General features: G+C 49.3%; 2 protein-coding genes across 14 annotated transcripts in view; one reads left to right on the forward strand and one right to left on the reverse strand.

Annotated features, from left to right (window-relative positions):
* The window catches only part of LILRB3 (leukocyte immunoglobulin like receptor B3), a 250857-nt gene that overhangs the window by 72094 nt on the left and 160220 nt on the right, over positions 1 to 18543 (forward strand). The window lies entirely within an intron of this gene.
* On the reverse strand, positions 974 to 14954 carry LOC117093689 (leukocyte-associated immunoglobulin-like receptor 1). 13 transcript variants are annotated; one of them, XM_033229199.1, is made up of 12 exons: positions 14662 to 14954; positions 12282 to 12383; positions 11043 to 11237; positions 10567 to 10602; positions 7522 to 7815; positions 6626 to 6676; positions 3232 to 3270; positions 2793 to 2921; positions 2657 to 2699; positions 2531 to 2568; positions 2261 to 2313; positions 974 to 1723 (listed from the first exon to the last, which is right to left on the reverse strand). In XM_033229199.1, the coding sequence occupies exons 3-12, from the start codon at positions 11074 to 11076 to the stop codon at positions 1577 to 1579; spliced, it is 864 nt and encodes a 287-aa protein (XP_033085090.1). In that variant the 5' UTR covers positions 11077 to 11237; positions 12282 to 12383; positions 14662 to 14954; the 3' UTR covers positions 974 to 1576. The 13 variants fall into 13 exon arrangements, 10 of the variants coding, with proteins under 10 accessions (XP_033085090.1, XP_033085091.1, XP_033085089.1 ...); XM_033229200.1 differs by having other exon boundaries at positions 11043 to 11165; positions 12266 to 12383; XM_033229198.1 differs by having other exon boundaries at positions 12266 to 12383.

Genomic DNA, 18543 nt, shown 5'->3' on the forward strand with positions numbered 1-18543 from the left:
CCACTTCAGGCTTGTGACTGTTTTGGGGTTTTTGTTTTGTTTTGAGACAGAGTCTCACTCTGTCGCCCAGGCTGGAGTGCAGTGGCCGGATCTCGGCTCACTGCAAGCTCTCCCTCCCGGGTTCACGCTCTTCTCCTGCCTCAGCCTCCCGAGTAACTGGGACTACAGGTGCCCGCCACCACTCCCGGCTAATGTTTTGTATTTTTAGTAGAGATGGGGTTTCACCATGTTAGCCAAGATGGTCTCGATCTCCTGACCTCATGATCCGCCCGCCTCAGCCTCCCAGAGTGCTGGGATTACAGGCGTGAGCCACCGCGCCTGGCCTGCTTTTGTTTTTTAAAGACAAACACAGATGAACCCAAATGAGGTTCTGTCACCTCCTAGTGCTGCATAGGGTAATTTTCTGTTTCAATCTGCATTTGGGAGAGTACCGTCTGACCCTACAGGTAGGGTGGATACTCAGATATGCCTCAACCAACAGCAGGCTCAGTGATTCCTTGGATTTCCTGAGGCGTGTGAGTGTGTGTGGATGTCTGTGTGTGTATGCATGTGTGTGAGAGCATGCATTCCTGTGCATGTATGTGCAGATGTGGACCCGTAGGGTCAGCTCTCTGCCTTCACCCAGCCACACCTCCCTCATTCATTCCTGATACACGTGATTTGTCAGAAAACACTGACACCAACGGGAAGTCCTAAGATGAGCAAATTCAGAATATCTAATGTATAATATCCGTGGTAGTGGGTGCGCTGATGAATTTGATTGTGGCTATCATTGCACAATGTATGCGTATAACGAATTATCACATTTTACGCCTTGAATATGTACAATCCTGATCAATTAAATTTTAAAAAGAAAACGCTGACACCTCCTTTGTAGGTCCTGTTTCCCACACTCAACTTTGAACAACTGTGAAGGCAGAGACTGGGTCCGAGAGACCTATGCATCCGGGACCAGGCCTGAGGTTGCCAGATGTGAGATACTCAAAATTATTTATTGATGCACAGAGTAAAGCATGAGCCAGAGAACTGGGCTTGGCTCTCAGCTGTGTATGTACAGTGCAGTCTCAAGGCTAGCTCTTGACTTCTAGGAAGGTCTGGGTCAGCAGGGCAGATAATTACAGCAAAGTCTCTGAGGTCATTGGAGGTTCACAGCAGACACCTAGGACAAGCTTGGAGGCGGCATCACTGCTCAGGAAATCAGCTGGTTGGCTGTAGTGGGGTCTCTGGAAATAGCCTGACAGCTGTAGCTGAGCCTCTAGAACAGGCAGGTGACTTTAGCTGGGTCAGGTGAATAAAGCTGGGTCTCTAGAAACAGCCAGGGAACTGTAGCTGGGTCTCTGGAATCAACTGAGAAACTGTCCAAGGAGCTGCTGAATTGTAGAAGGGACTACCTGACTAACAAACCTTCTGGATGCTGGTTAGAAACCTCCAGTCTCCAGCTCTTGTCTCCAGGTCAGCTGCCTGGCTGGCTTTCTAGATGAAGATGAGTCCAAGGGGAAGCCTTCCAAATGGCTGCTTCAGGCTTTTCCTAGAGTGACTTTATATCCTCAGGTGCAGAGGCCAGGTGGGCCTGGGGTCAGTGTCTGGCAACAGCTGCATACGTGCTGGACTCAGCCATGGGCTCTGTGGACTGTGGGGACCCAGCCTGGGCTGTCCTCCGTGTGAGGGCCCAGTGGTCCAGCTGAGCATACGTCACCTCCTGGGAACTCCCTGCCGCCGGGGCCTGGGAGAGAGAGACCCAGGGTGAGGGAGTGCCTGGTGGAGGGTGAGGTGAGGGGCTGTGGGGCTGGAGGGCTGTGGCGGCCATCTCCATGGGCCCCGAGGACCCTCTCCTGAAATTGCATCCGTGTGAAGAGCACTCCCACAGGGTATTAGGGTTGGTCTACGTGACAATGAACAAGGCAGAAGGGAAGACTCCTGACTTCCAAGCTGAGGCAAAAGACATTGTGCTTCTGCCCCTCCCCACCACCCATCCTTGGATCCCTCCCTCTGGGGGAATCCGGGGTGTGGAGAGGCCCCTGTGGGAGGAACAGAGGTTTCCTGCCCACAGCCATGGGAATGAGCGTCTTGGACGTGGATCCTCAGCCCACGGGAGCCTTCAGATGCACACAGCCCTGGGCGACCTCTCGACAGCAACCTCAGCACAGGCCATGAGCCGGAACCGCCCAGCTGAGCCACTCCTGAATTCCTGACCCAAGGAGCTGAGATTTTTTTAAGCTGTTAAATGTGGGGAACTTGAATAGCTAGTAGGAAGGCTCACCAAGTTGTCCGTTTCTCTATCCTTCTCAGGAAGTCCATTGACTGTGGCCTTGTCTGGGGGAGAAAATACATGGCCAGTTTTCTGGGAAGGATGTCATAAAGCAAATCTGCCTGAGAACCCCCAGCTTCAGTTGACATCCTGCACCCAAGCTATAATACAACCTTCTAGAATGTTCCCAAAGATTCTTCCCTCCGCCCCCCACATTGCATCTGGATTGGCAAGAAGTTCCCACTCCCCATCTCAGGCCTGCCCCTCCTCCTCCCCCTTTACCTGCTGTCCTCTCTAGAACATCAACAGCCAGGTCGGGCCTGAGAGGAAAAATAAAAGTGAACCTCAGGGGCAGCCTGGGGGCAGAGGACTGGGTGGAGGTCCAGGAGTCACTCCCACGGGCCTCACCTCTGCTGTAGCTTCTGCTTCTCGTCCTTGCTTCTGGGGGGCCCTGAGGACAGTCGGGGTATGAATTAAGGAGACCTTCTTCCTAGCCTCTCCTGACAGCTTCCCCAGGTCACTCCACCCTGACCCTGAGACCTACCCTGCTTTATCTGATTCTGGCGATGGAGGAGAAAGAGGACCAGAAGGAGGAGACAAAAGAGGAAGACCACTGAGACCCCGATGAGAATATAAAGATGCTCAGCACTCAGGCCTTGGGAAGCAGGTGCATCTAAGAAAGACAGAAACAGGTTTTCAGCAGTGTGCATTTATTGAGCACCTACTGTATACCACACACATGTCGCGTGCATGTCATAAACTTACTAACAGATAAAATCTCTCAGGTAAACAATAGTCCTGCAGCACAGGGATGGTTATCCCCTTCTTCCACCACCAGGGTCCTGAGTGCTGGGGTCCTCTGCACAGGGACACAGCTGGGGCCATTGGCAGAGTGGGAATCTGACCAACCCCAAAGCCCAACCTCTTTCTCCTTCCCCAGGAGGCACATGCCAGGCTCACGCTCCATAGTCCCCATCACTCACGCTCATTGTGACTGTTGTCCGACGGCCTCTGCGTGGGTCCTGGGAGGGAGGAATTAGAAGGAAGTGGAGTTAGTCCTGAGCTGGACAGAGAAGGCTCTGAGTCCTCCCATGTCCACTGTGGGGATCTCTCTTCACTCCCCAGGACCCTGACCGCTCCTTCTAGACCAGCACCGTCAAGCAGAGTCTTCTGTGATGATGGAAACTTTCTACATCTACTATCCAGTATGAGAGTCACATGTAGCTATTGATATTTAAATGTATTCAAAGTTGAATGGTGTGAGAAGCCTGCAGCACTGTCTGCATCTCGAGGGCTCAGTGACCCCATGTGCCTGATGCCATCCCTACTGGTCGGTGCAGATACAACGTGTTTCCTGGGCGTGAAGCTGTGGTAGACATCACTGCTCTCTGCCCTCTGTGGATCTAGGCAGAGACCAAGCACCTGCAAGAAGAGGAAGTGAGACTTTCCCTCCCTGACCTCCTTCTGGATTCCCACCAGAGTGCAAGAATCCCCGTGTCTGATTTTATCTGCCCTCACGGCAACCCCCTGATGGGGAGGTAACCCGCCCTCCTGTGGGAAGAATCCAAGTTCAGATGTGCTCCTGTTCCCGAAGCCCTGCAGCTAGGGGGCGGGCGAGTGTGTGCGGCGCCGCCCACGCTCCCTGCGCAGCGCATTGCAGGCCCGCCTGTCATCTCCTCGAACATTCACCCTGCTCTGCACAGTGCACGCCACTACCCAATTCACAGGTAACCAAATGGGGTCCTGCAGGGCTCCCCAAAACCCAGGGTCTGAGCCAAGCGTCTCTCTTCCAGGAACAGCGTCCCTCTCCTCCCCCGCTGCCTAGGCAGCATCTTCAATATCCTTCAAGAAAGGCAGACATTCTCTCTTGGAGTATGCTTTCTCTTATGCCTCGTCCACGTTCCAAGGTACAGGACACCACCCGTTATTCTACACCATGACTTCCTGGGCTTGGTCTTCATAACATTTGCCACCATTTAAAATGGCATATGTATTGTATATGTGCAATATTATACATTTTATATTATTTATAGCTATATGTATCATGTATTATGCAAATGTATAATATATAACAAATATATTTTTAAATTATGTAATCTTGACATAGACATATTAATGTATATAGTGTTAATTGTATATGATTTATAATAACTTATATGTTACATATATTCACTATAATATATAATGTATAATTTATATTAGATCTAAACCTATAATTAAATATAAAATATTTTTTCTATTATAGTTTTATATAATTTTATACATAATAGATAATATATGTTTACATTAATACCTACATTTATTTATTAATTATAACAGTTGAAATTTATTATACTATATAGTAAATATATCTTTCATATAATATATAATATACATTATAGTCATATGTAGTGATACGCTAACATATTCTTACTATATGATTATCTTCCTTATATACGTAGTATATGATGGAAAAATATTTATTATAATTTAAATTATAGATCTGAAATTCTCCATTGCAAATCATATATTTTTATCTGTATATGTATGTATGACAGGCGGGCGCGGTGGCTCAAGCCTGTAATCCCAGCACTTTGGGAGGCCGAGACGGGCGGATCACGAGGTCAGGAGATCGAGACCATCCTGGCTAACACGGTGAAACCCCATCTCTACTAAAAAATACAAAAAACTAGCCGGGCGAGGTGGTGGGCGCCTGTAGTCCCAGCTACTCGGGAGGCTGAGGCAGGAGAATGGCGTGAACCCGGGAGGTGGAGCTTGCAGTGAGCTGAGATCCGGCCACTGCACTCTAGCCTGGGCGACAGAGCGAGACTCCGTCTCAAAAAAAAAAAAAAAAAAAAAAAATGTATGTATGACAATCTGTGCATTTCTATCCCTCATTCTAATTGTTTCTCCCCATTGACGTTCACAAGGTGGAAGGCCATTTCTCCTCATTCACGGTGCATCATGCCCAGAGCCTTCAGTGCCTGTCACAGTCCCTGTGAGGACAAAATACTTCCTCAGTATTAATAGCAGCACCCCTCCTTTGGGGCTTTCTAATCAGCACTGATGTCAGCGCCGTGGGTACCTGAACTCACGTCTCCCCTAAACGGTTCTACCAGGACAGCTCTTTTATCACCTGTGTTTCACATGAGGAATTTGGGACACAGGAGGTTTGGGTGAGTCACTGTCAGGCATAGAGCCGGGAGGTGGCAGAACCACCGGGATTTGAGCCATGAACCCAGCAATCTGGCTGCAGAAGGGTCTGTCCTCATAAGCTTTATATGTCTCTGCATGAAAGATGAGAGAGGAGAGAGGGAAGGAGAGGGAGAGAGGGAGAGAAAGAGAGGCAAGATACTCCCGCAGACAGAAGGCTAATAAAAACCAGATACTGGACTTGAACCAGGTCGGCTGGACTCAGGAGCACGTCCTGCTGTGCCCCGGCAGCCCAGGAACCTCTGAGGGGGTCCGGATGGAGCACAGCATCGCTCCTCCCACCTCCCCGTGTGGCTTCAGCCCCTGGTCCCACCTGCCTGAGCTCACAGCCCGAGCCTCACAGGCCATCACTGGGTGACCAAGGACGACCACTCTGGTGATGAGAACACAGGTGGAGAAGGGTCTGCGGATGTCTTATGACCTCGTGTCCTCCCCTGGGAGGTTCTGGTCACAGATCACAGGGGGAGATGGACAACTTGAGACCCAGGGACTTGGGGTAGCTTCTCTCCCATCACAGAGTCCAGGGCAGAGCCAGATGGAAGGGAAGCCTCATGGCTTCATCCTGGTCACCGTTCACAGGCTCCGTCCCCTCCCTGTGGCACCCTCCTCCTCTTACGGGACCTTCCTCCACTGTTCAGGCCTCCCCCGGAGATCACAGAGCCAATAGGAGCATCACCGTCCCTCTCCGGGTGTCCCAGGTTGGAAGGTGAGTTCTAAGTCCCTCCATCAGGTGCAGAGCAGGGTGAATGGTGAGGCCACGCCCACAAGGGGGCAGCGTGGGGCTCAGGAGAACCCGAAAGTCTGGGGTGGGGCTGCCCAGGTGGGTGGCCCCTGCCCCTGCCCCTGCCCCTTCATAGTCTTGTGACTTTAAGCAAGAAACTTTATGTTTTACATATTAGAGAGGAGGAGGAGTTAGAGAATCAGACTAGTACCTCCCCTAGAGAGTGGTGTTTGCATTAAGTGCTTTCCACGGTTCGTGGCATGGAACGAGATTGCAATTACAGTACCATTGTTGCTATGGTCTCTAGGAGCATTAGCCACCTCCCAGAGCTGGGCGGGTGTCAGTCCCTTCCCGTGGCCTCCCTAGTCCTTGACTCCAAGCCCAGGGCCGAGGGCTGGACCCGGAGCTGCATCCCCAGCACAGATCCCCTGTAATCCCTTCCGGCTGAGGACCCTGCTACTGACCAGCTGAGGAGCCAGGCTCTGTGACGGGGGAGTCCGTGTCTCCAGAGGTTTCTGTGAACAGAGGCAGGAGAAGGATTTAGAACCCGTCCCAACCAACCTGCCCTCCTCCACCCTGAGCCCCCATCCAAAGGCCGCATGGCCATCAGGCAATCCCAGACAACGTCCCGAGACTCCTGAGAAAACGGGTCAGGGGACAGGAGGCTGGGGAGAGCCCCGCTGCTTGCCCCATTCTCCCTGGGGCTGCTCACTCCCTCTGCTCCTCCCACCCCAAGCTCTGCTTGACCTCAGGGGACCTTTGAGGTCCTGGGGGGACATGAAGGTGGGTTGGAGCCTCTCCGGTGGACTTTGACTCCAGGACATCTCGGGCTGAGCACACACAGGGGTGCGTGTGGTCACATACCAAAGGTTTTCCCAAAGCACTGTCCAGCCCTGACCAGGGGCCATCCCTGGGCCCTGTGCTCTGCCCAATGGGAGATGAACCACACCAGGAGAAGCACATTGCCTGGGGCAGGTTCTGGCTCAGTGGAAAGGAATAACAAGTGAGACCATCCATCCTGTGTGAAAAGACACTCATCCCCTTGTAGGGGGGTCGCCCCCTAATCTCTGGGAACCCACTCCCCACCCAGCCACGCGGAGCCAGCTCTGAGCCCACCGGATGCTGGGGCTGAGTGTCCAGGCCATCCGTGGCGTCCAGAGGAGACCAGGGCTCCAGGGACCTAAGCAGGTGCGAAGGCAGAGGGGAGGTGTGTGCAGAGGGAGAGGGGGAGAGGAGGGCTTGGGGGTCAGGAGGAGGGCAAGGGAGGCCACAGAGAGAGGGCAGCAGCTGGAACAGGGTCCAGGGACCTGTGCTCGAGGGCTGAGCTGAGACTGGGGCAAGGCCCAGGTGAAGTCCTCACCTTTCACCACCAGCTCCAGGTAGTCGCTGTGCTCAGACCATCGGGGCGTCTTATAATAGATGCAGCGATAAAGCCCGGCGTTGGCTTCACTTACTGAGTCGATGCGGAATCTGGCCTCAGACTCAAATGGACTAGCTTGAGACACATCATTAGTATCATTGAACTCGGATCTACCCTCCCTCTCCAGGCGGAATGTTTGAACCCCAACTGGGCTCCGGCACACAAAAGTCACAGGCCTCCCCAGGGGGATTTCGGTGCCTGGCTCAGCCGAGATGGAGGGTCTGGGCAGGGGCCCTAGGAGGGAAGCAGAGAAGGACCTCAGTGTCCACCGTAGGAAGTCACCATGCCACACACGTCATTTTAGTATCACACTTCAGGGATTTTAGCAATTTTGTAGAGTTGTGCAGCCACGACCACAGCCCAGCCTTAGAACATCGCCACGCCTCCTGCACCTTCTACATGCGCGGGAATTCTCATCGCTGCGGAGTTATTTTCCCAGTTGACAATAAGGACCCTGAGACTTGCTCACAACTTGGGCCTTGCTCAGGGTTATGTGGGAAGTGTCAGAGCAGCCTGGGGCCCCTCATGTCTGCTGAGAACCCAGGGCCACTTTCCAGAGGGACAGAGGGCGGGAGAGAGGCACAGGACGGGGATGACAGGGTCATTTGTGAAGGACAAGGGACAGGGAAGCGAGGACTCTGGAGATGGCTCGTGCTGGGGCCGGAAGGGCACTGGCCGGTCCCCGGGTGGGACTGAGTGTGGGACGGGGGTTGCCAGGCTCCTGTGAGGGTCCGGTGGGGTGAGGGTGAAGCCCCCAGCCCTGACCCAGCCCTGACCCAGCCCTGATCTGCTCACAGCAGATGCCCAGCCCGTGGCAGGTCCCCATGGCTAATGCAGGTCTCTGTGGAGCCACCACCTCTGGGTTTTCCTCTATAGTTTCTCCTTTCTCCTCAGCCGAATTTGCATTTCCTTGTTATTAAAGCTCTTGAAAAACCCTGTTTATCTCAACTGGGCTTGGGGTGGAGGAGGAAGGGCAGGATTGATGTCCTGAAACAGGAAGGTTGTGTCAAAATTAGCAAAATCCCTGAGCAGGGCAGAGAGCTGGCACGGCTTCAATTCGCTCATCCCGTCTTCACTCATTCTTTGTTACTGACAGATTAAAACTGCATATATTGAAGGCATACAACATGATGTGTTGGTACAGGTATACACTGTGGACTCGCTGAATCAAGCTAATTCATATAACCTTACTTTGCATAGTTAATTTTTTTGGTGAGAACATTTAAAATCTGCCTCTTAGCGATTGTCAAGCATACGATACATTGTGATTAACTCTAGTCCTTATGTTACACAATCCTGAACTTATTCTTCCTGTCTAGATGAAATTTTCTATCCTTTGACCTGCATCTCCCCAAACCCACCCATTTGTTCATTTTTCTTTCTTTTAACTGTATCTCAGTTACTTATCAATCCGTTCAAAGACGCTTTTCATGGGCTGCTAATTCCCCAAATGTGAGAAACACACACAGGATGCCTGCCCTTTGAAGGTGGACGTCTAGAAGGGAGGACAGGTACTGCTCGCAGAATTGTCCAAATCTGCAGCTACGAACTGCAGTAAGTTTCCTGTGGGTAAGCGCAGGAATCTAGGGGACAGGTGGGCGGTGGAGCTGACCTCCTCTGCAAAGTCCTCAGGGACAGGATGTGGCTGGGAAAATGGGCATGTCTAGACCAAAGACAGATACACGGGTCTGATTCTATCTGAAGATAAACAGGGGAAGGGCTCTGAGAAAAAAAAATTCATTTTACAATGAGATATTAAATGAAAATTTTTGAATACAGTTTAAAAACGGTGGAAAGTACAATGGTCATGTGCTTTCGCAAATCACAGCGTCCCTGGGGTCAGGAAGGGAGCGGGCAGCAGTGGCATGGACAGGCTAAGGCCGGCCTCCGGGAGCCACCGAGGGGAGAGGGGCCGTCACCAGGGGGAGACGCAGGAAAAGTCAATGAAGAGAGAGGGAAAGATGAGAAAAATTGAGAGTGAAATCACCAGGACTGGGTGACATGATGCATCTAGGAGGATGGAGAAGAGATGGAGTGTTCAGAGTCTGCCCTTTGTGACTGTCCTTTTCCCCACCAAGAACAGTGTGGGCTCGTCTGGGGAACACTGCCGGGCTCAACCTTGTTGTGTTGGGTTTGAATTCTCATTGTGGAAATTGGTGTGTGGATTTCCTGCACTCCCAGGGTGAACGCAGAGCTACTCATAGCTGCCAAGACCTGGAAGTAACTCAAGTGTCCACTGCCAAATGAATGGATGAGGAAAATGTGGTGTGTCTATGCAGTGGAATATTATTCAACCCTAAAAAAGGAAGGACGTTGTATCATTTGCAACAACATGGATGAACCGGGGGACATTATGCTAAGTGAAATAAGCCAGGCACAGAAAGACAGTTATTCCTGCGTGATCTCACTTATCTGTGGAATCTAAGAAAAGTTGATCACGCGGAAGTAGAGAGTAGAATGGTGGTTACTGGAGGCTGCAGGGCCTCCAATAACATGGGAGAGACACTGATCAAATGATACAAAGTTTCAACTAGCCAGGAGGAGTGAGTTTGTCAGATCTATTGCACAGCAGAACAATAGTTCATAATAATTTATTGTATATTTCAAAAGTACTAAAAGGAGATTTAAAATATTCTCATCACAATAAAATAAGTATGTGATGTGACTGGCATGTTAATCAGCTTTATTTAATCTTTCCACCATGTATACATATGTCATCATATCACAACGTACCCTTCAAGCATATACAATTATTTGTCAATTAAAAATAAAATTTTTGAAAATAAGAAAGGCAAAATAAGACAGGTGGAGGATGAGAGAGAGAACTGGTTGAGGGTTATGCATTTTACATTTGGAATACTTTGCAATCTAGGGTAGACTTAAAGGGATCCCTCCAGGCCCTCTAAGCATCAACATCACTCCCACCCAGAACTGCCCTTGGGGTGCCAGAGGGGACGGGGAAGATGGGATGAACGTGTGACTCACCCTCCTGCGTGTGGATCGTCTGGGCCAGGCAGAGCACTGGAAGAGAAGCCCCAGTGAGAAAAATGCCCACCCCCCCAGTCTCCTTACGGGGCTGCTATCAAAAGGGAGCTGGATAGAGCTGGGGGGCATTCAGCATTTCATCATGACCAAACCAACCCTCCTCAACACCACTATCTCAGTGTAATCCTTCTTGCTGCAAAATGGTTTCAAGATAAATCCCAAAGTCTCCTCTTCCAAAAAGGCTCCTGCTCCCCCAGCCCTTCTTAAAGCTGACCTCATCCCCACACCCAGGCCCCTGTTTTTAGGACAAGGTCTTCTCTGGTGAGACTTAGGCCCCGGGGAGAGCAGCAGGGCAGTCTTGGGGGAGGAGGACACTTTCCTCCCCAGAATCTTCTGCACTGGAGTCAGGCTTCAGCAGGGAACTTTCCAGACCTCCCGACCCCCTTTCCAGCCTCCCCGCTGCTTCCAGGACTCACCTAGGCCCAGGAGGGCGGTGGGGTGGGGAGACATGGCCCCGGTCCCAGCAGTCTGGCCAGTGCAAGGACAGAACTCTGCAGCAGATGCAAGCTGACAGGATGTGCTGGCCAGGGGCCTCCTGCCTGTGGGGTTTCCACAGCAGCTGCCTCACACAAGAGGAAGAGCTTTCTGTCCTGTTCTTTCCCCTCTTTCCACTAGTGAGACAAGAGTGAGGGCGCTGGTTTCTGAAAAATGTCACTTACCCTAAATGTGGTTTAGGATCAGATGACCCTAAACTAGGTACCCGATGTGTCAGCCTCTTTCTAAATCTGTGGGACAAGGCAGAATAAAGGTCGGGCAACTAACTGACTTGGAGACCATTCCAACTCCACAAGTCAACGGTTGCAGCTCTTAGGCAAGACGTGACAAAACTAGAAGCTGACGTTTCCCCGTATTAGAAATGGGAGCCATAGAAATCCTTCCCCAAGTATTTCATATTGTGATCTTTGCTAAAATCCCAACAAGTTATTTAACACGTTAAAAAATATCCTACAACACATACTATTTTTTTCAGGAGACAGTGTTGGTGTGGATGTGGAGAAACTGGATCCCTTGCATACTTCAGTGGGAATTAAAAATTGGGCAATCACTATAGAGAACAGTGGGGAGGTTCCTCAAAAAATTAAAAATAGAGCTATCATATGGCCAAAGAATCCCACTTCTGGGTCTATATTTAAAATAAACAGGCCAGGCATGGTGGTTTATGGCTGTCATCCCAGCCCTTTGGGAGGCCAAGGCAGGTGGATCACCTGAGGCCAGGAGTTCGAGACCAGCCTGGCCAACATAGTGAAACCCTGTCTCTACTAAAAATACACAAAATTTAGCTGGGTGTGGTGGTGGGTGCCTGTAATCCCAGCTACTTGGGAGGCTGAGGCAGGAGAATCGCTTGAACCCGGAAGACGGGGGTTGCAGTGAGCTGAGATTGCACTATTGCACTCCAGCCTGGGCAAGAAGAGCAAGACTCTGTCTCAAAAAAAAAAAAAAAAAAAAATCAGTATGTAAAGAACCATCTGAACTCCCCTGATCACTGTAGCACTATTCACAGTAGCTAAGACGTGAAAATCATCTAAATGTCCATTGACAGATGAATGGATGTAGAAAATGTGGTACACACGCACACGGGAATACTATGCAGCCTTAAACAAGGAAGAAAATTCTGCCACGGGCGACAACACAGACAAACCCGGAGGATATCACACCAAGCAATGCAGATGCAGAGACAAAATACTGCATGATGTCACAGGAGGTCTGCAAAGTCACCAGAGTCACGACATCACAGCAGAGAATGGTGGTCACAGGGTCTGGGAGGAGGGGGAAATGGGCAGTTATTAGCAAACAGGACCTAGAGATCTGCTGCACAACATACAACCTATCAATCATCAATAATAACGTCTTGTTCACTTGAAATTTGTTAACGGAATAGACTTCATGTTATTTGGAGGGCCCAGAGGAAGACAGGAAGAGAAGGGAATGTTTGAAACGTCTTGGAGACTGATAACATGGTTGTGACCAAGATGCTGATAGTGATGTGAACAGTGAAGTCCAGGCTGACAAGGTCTCAGCTGGAAATGAGGATCTTACTGGGAACTAGAGCAATGGCCACCCTTGTTACGCCTTAGCAAACAACATGGCTGCATTGCGTCCATGCCCTAGAGATACCACGCCAGGGTATCTGGGGAAAGAAATTTCTTTTTTCTTTTCTTTTTTTTTTTTTTTAACAGAGTCTCGCTCTGTCGCCCAGGCTGGAGTGCAGTGGCACGATCTCTGCACATTGCAACCTCCGCCTCCCAGGTTGACGCCATTCTCCTGCCTCAGCCTCCCGAGTAGCTGGGACTACAGGCGCCCGCCACCTCGCCCGGCTAGTTTTTTGTATTTTTTAGTAGAGACAGGGTTTCACCGTGTTAGCCAGGAGGGTCTCAATCTCCTGACCTTGTGATCCGCCCGCCTCGGCCTCCCAAAGTGCTGGGATTACAGGCGTGAGCCACCGCGCCCGGCCGACTAATTTTTTTTTTTTTTTTTTGAGACAGAGTCTCGCTCTGTCGCCCGGATGGAGTGCAGTGGCCGGATCTCAGCTCACTGCAAGCTCCGCCTCCCGGATTTACGCCATTCTCCTGCCTCAGCCTCCCGAGTAGCTGGGACTACAGGCGCCCGCCACCTCGCCCGGCTAATCTTTTGTATTTTTTTTTTTTAGTAGAGATGGGGTTTCACCGTGTTTGCCAGGATGGTCTCGATCTCCTGACCTCGTGATCCGCCCGTCTCGGCCTCCCAAAGTGCTGGGATTACAGGCTTGAGCCACCGCGCCCGGCCGACTAATTCATTTTTTAAACACACTTCTTACCTGGGAATAAATTTAAATTTGCAGAAGAGTTGCAGAGATACAGAGAGTTCCCATATGCCCTTCATATTCAGATCCCTCTAATGTTTATGCTTTACACGACCCCAGCACATCCGCCAGAAAGAAAAAAATTAACACTGCTACCGTAATTAAATGACAGATTTTATTTGGATTTCATCACCTTTCCACTGATGTTCTTTGCCTGTGCCAGGATCCAATGCGGGGGTCCCATCCTGCTTTTACTTCCCTCTCTGTTAACTGCAGAGAAGAGTTTCTGTTTTCCTAGTTGGACCCTGATTAATATTCCCCTAGCATCTGAATACCAGGTGCCCAGGAAGGATGGGGGGCAAGGGTGTGGTGCCCACTAGGGAAGGAGTGGCTGGCAGAATCCACATCTGTCGGTTCCTCCACAATCTAAGGTCACAGAAAACACAGGTAGTTATTCTGGGTTTTTCCATAAGAGGGGTGATACAGAGCTGTCGTTGCTCCATATTCTCAGAGGGCCCCTCCACCTTGGCATTCCTCTAAGACTTTTCCTCCAAGCTGGAGAAGGCAAGCTATATGCTTATGTCCAAGGCATGCCACAGACTCAGCACCGCACAGCGTCCTCACTCAAAAATGTTACTTGGTGTGGGATGTACAGGCATGGAGTAATGATTCTCACACTAGACTCAGATACATATACAATATTAGCAACTTAAACCAAATTAAACACCAATTAAATGTCAACTGGAAAGATGACATCTGCATAAATAAAGTGACATAAGATACAACGTGAAATGTCATTGAAAGAAGAGTTTGCGTTAGAATAGTTCAAATATTTCAAAACTATTCCAGCACGGTCACTGCGTTGCTGACCAGTCTTCCTCCTGACCTGTGGTTGCCGTAGTGATCTCAGGCGTGGACCTCGTGGACAGACTGGGGAACTCAAGCTAAACCCTGGTCCTCACAGAGTTTGGCACATTGCAATCCTGTGTCTTTCCTTCCAATCGATCCAATCTCAAGGACCCCAGTTTCTGAGCAACCCTGGCTTGGCTCAGCCAAAGGGAAGTGTCTAGAGAATCTGAGTCTAGACTGCCTGGAGGTCTGCACTTCTTTGCCGTTTTCAGGAGATTCAACTGCAAAGCCCTCCCCAGATCATCCACATTGGCTCACATTTCTGTGCCCCACCCTTCCTGCCTGGGAGAAGCCTTCTTGTTCAGCCAAAAAAGCAACCTGAGGGTGAGGTGGTAGCAGGGACTCACCCATGTCTCTCGCCATCTTCTGGCCCGGATGGAGCCCTGGAAGGAAGACCCCAAGACGATCTCCATAGGATTCCCACCCTGCCCCGGCTTTGTCCTGAATATTAGCCTTGGCAGCCTGGCCTGGGTTCCGACGGTGGATGAACCTGGCTTTCCACGGGCTCCCACCTCCAGCCTGCACTGTGGAGAGACCAGGGCCTCGGAACAGTATTTTAACCTTGTCCTCCCTTCCCTTCCGGGGTTTACCAAGACATAGCGGGTGTCGTCGGTGTGAAAATGCTTCTGCTATACCAGAGTCAGGAACTGAGCAAAACTGGAAAATGCACAGGATGTGGTTGGCCAGGGGCTAGCATCACAGCTCTAATCTTTAACAAGGTCCAACCGCAGGCACGGAAATAAACAGCTTCTCCCTGCCCTGTACACGCCTCTGATTTTACCCAGGATGGGGCTGAGGAAGCAACACAAATTCACAAATTTTACTTTTTTTTTTTTCTTGCATGAGAGCCAAGGCAATATGAGGCAAGTCTTGCTCCCTAATTAGTGCCTGACAGGAACCATATCTCCATCCCAATCCTTCTATTCAAAGTAGGTGCGATTTGGTTTTACCAAACGTAAAACTCACGTCAAAGCCGTGGTGTGAGTATTTACACCAGAGAAATCGGCAAATGCCACGCGTCAGGGTTGTTTTCTGTTTTTCCTTTTGCTTTTTTTTCAGAGAGCTGATGGTCAAGCCTTTACCAGCACACCACTGGTAAATTTCCAAGGGCCAATTCAAAGAAATTTTTCTTTACAGAACACGTAAAAAACATCAACGTGAAGTCAACATGCTCCAGGAAAACCAGAGAATTGATAAAGCGTGACTATTTCTGTAGCACATACTCCATCCTGTTTCCCCCTCCTACCTCAGCTACCGTAATCAGCATCTGAAGTCTTATGTTCAAATTTCCCTTGTACTTTTGTAAATATAGTGTTCTCTCATCGATGTGTCTATTTGTGTGTTTGTGTGTGCATATATATGTGTGTATATATACATATATGTGTATATATGCATATGTGTGTGTGTATATATGCATATGTGTGTATATATACACATGCATGTATGTGTATATATACATGTGTATATATACACATATATTATATATACATATGTGTATATAATATATGTGTATATACACAAATGTGTGTATATTGACATCTATGTGTATACACGTATGTGTATGGACATATATGTGTGTATATGGACATGTGTGCATATACATATATATGTGTGTGTGTATATACACATATGTGTGTGTGTGCATGTATATATATGCTGTCATTTAACATTTTTATTTATTTAAGATAGGTCTCTCTCCGTCACCAAGGCTGGAGTGCAATGGCGCAATCTCAGCTCACTGCAGCCTCCACTTCCTGGGCTCCAGTGATCCTCCTGCCTCAGCCATCCGAGTAGCTGGGATTACAGGCGTGTGACCCCACACCCAGCTAACTGTTGTATGTTTAGTAGAGATGGGGTTTCGCCATGTTGACCAGGCTGCTCTTGAACTCCTGCCTTCAGGTGATCTGCCCCCCTCAGCCTCCCAAAGTACTGGGATTACATGCATGAGCCACTGTCCTCAGCCTCTTTTTTAATTTTAGTGCAAAGTACAGTTTTCAAAACAATGTTTGCAATGTCATCAAATACGGAATGAGCATGCATGAATGTTTCCTTAATTCATTCATGATGAAATCATCATTGAAAATTCCTGTCTTTACCCAAATATTTAGCGTCTTCTGTTGCTCTTCATTTGTTCCTGTGTTTCTCCATTTCCACTGGGATGATTTCTTCTTGTCCAAGCCTTTTATTCTGGCAACCAATGAACTTTTCACTCTTTCTATAGTTTTGCCTTTTCCAGAATGTCACATAGTTGGAATCAGACAGTGAATTCCCTATTTGGACTGACTTCTTTCATGTAATTATATACATTTAGCTCTCCTCCACGTCTTTTCATGACTTGAGAGCTCATATCTTCTTAGCACGGGATAATATTCCATTGTCTGGGCACATAGTTAATCCACTCACTTACTGCAGGGCATCTCAGTTGCTTCCAAGTTTGGGCAATTATGAATAAAGCTACCGTAAAGATCCATATGTATGTTTTATGTGACCATACATTTTCAGTTCCTTTGGGTAAATACCAAGGAATGTAATTGCTGGATTATATGGTAAGGCTATATTTAGTTTTAGAAGAAATTGCCACACTGTCTCCCAAAGTGGCTGGACCATTTTGCAATCCCACCAGCAATGAATGAGAATCCCTGTTGCTCCACGTCCTCTCCAGTATGCCAGTATGTGGTATCGTCTGCGTTTTAGAATTTGGCCACTCTAATAGGTGTGTCGTGGTAACTTGGTTCCTAAGATACTGAGAGAGGTGCAGAACACCAGCTGGAAAGTCAGCCAGAGTGAGCTTCTCCTGTGACGTGCTGTCCCACAGCCTCAGTGACCTCAGACAAGCCACTTCCCCTTTTCTTCTTCTTCTTCTTTTTTTTTTTTTTTGAGATGGAGTCTCACTCTGTAACCCAGGCTGACGTGCAATGGCATGATCTCGGCTCACTGCAGCCTCTGCCTCCCAGGTTCAAGTGATTCTCCTGCCTCAGTCTTGCAAGTAACTAGGATTACAGGCACGCACCACCACGCCCGGCTCATTTTGTATTTTTAGTAGAGATGAGTTTTCACCACGTTGACCAGTCTGGTCTCGAACTCGACCTCATGATTTGGCTGCCTCAGCCTTTCAAAGTGCTGGGATTACAGGTGTGAGCCACTGAGCCCGGCCTCCTTATAAACTTCTCTAAATCTAAATTTGTGAATATTCTTTCTTTGAAAGTTGATCAACTGGCCAGGCTCAGTGGCTCACGCTTGTAATACCAGCATGTTGGGAGGCTGAGGTGGATGGATCACTTGAGGTCAGGAGTTTGAGATCAGCCTGGCCAACTTGATGAAACCCCATCTCTACTAAAAATACAAAATTAGAGAGGCATAGTGGCAGGCGCCTGTAATCCTAGCTGCTCCGGAGGCTGAGAGGCAGGAGGATTGCTTGAATTTGGGAGGCAGAGTTTTGTGGCACTGAGAGCCATATCTGCTGATGTAGTAAGTGCTCTAAAGAAAAAAATATCCGGCCGGGTGCAGTGACTCACGCCTGTAATCCCAACACTGTGGGAGGCCAAGGCAGGCAGATCACAAGGTCAAGAGATGGAGACCATCCTGGCCAACAGGGTGAAACCCCGTCTCTACTAAAAATACAAAAGTTAACGGGGTGTGGTGGCGGGCACCTGTAATCCCAGCTACTCAGGAGGCTGAGGCAGGAGAATCACTTGAACCTGGGAGGCAGAGGTTGTAGTGAGCCAAGATCGCACGGCTGCGCTCCAGCCTGGGGACAGAGCGAGACTCTGTCTCAAAATAAATAAATACATAAATACATACAATCCTACGACCTTGTGTGAAAAGGGGACTTGACCCTGAGAGCTGACCCCAGGGTAGCCATCTGCACTGCGTAGTGTAATCAGGGGCTGAGGACTGACAAGCTGGTGACAGGAAGAGCAGCTGGGGGGAGACATGGACGGAGGAGACAGCTTCTGTGAAAGTCCCCATCAGCAGATAATTTTTCCTGTTATTAAGCTGAGTGGATTCCAGGTGGAAAAATAATAAGGAAGAGTTTGTGTATGGATTGAGTGGGAGTCTCTAAAAGGCCAACTGAAGTTTTGGTATTTTACCCTCAAGAGAGTGGGAAAGGTGTGGCATCATCATATTTTTGTCTAAAATGTTTCTGTGAGGTGGCTTCCTGAAGTCAGAATTGCACGAAGCAAAAAAGTAAGAGGTAACGTTTTCTGAGCACTTACTTTATGCCAGAC

The sequence above is a fragment of the Trachypithecus francoisi genome, unplaced genomic scaffold (genome assembly GCF_009764315.1).
Source record: "Trachypithecus francoisi isolate TF-2019V2 unplaced genomic scaffold, Tfra_2.0 Lachesis_group12, whole genome shotgun sequence".
Lineage (NCBI taxonomy): Eukaryota > Metazoa > Chordata > Mammalia > Primates > Cercopithecidae > Trachypithecus > Trachypithecus francoisi.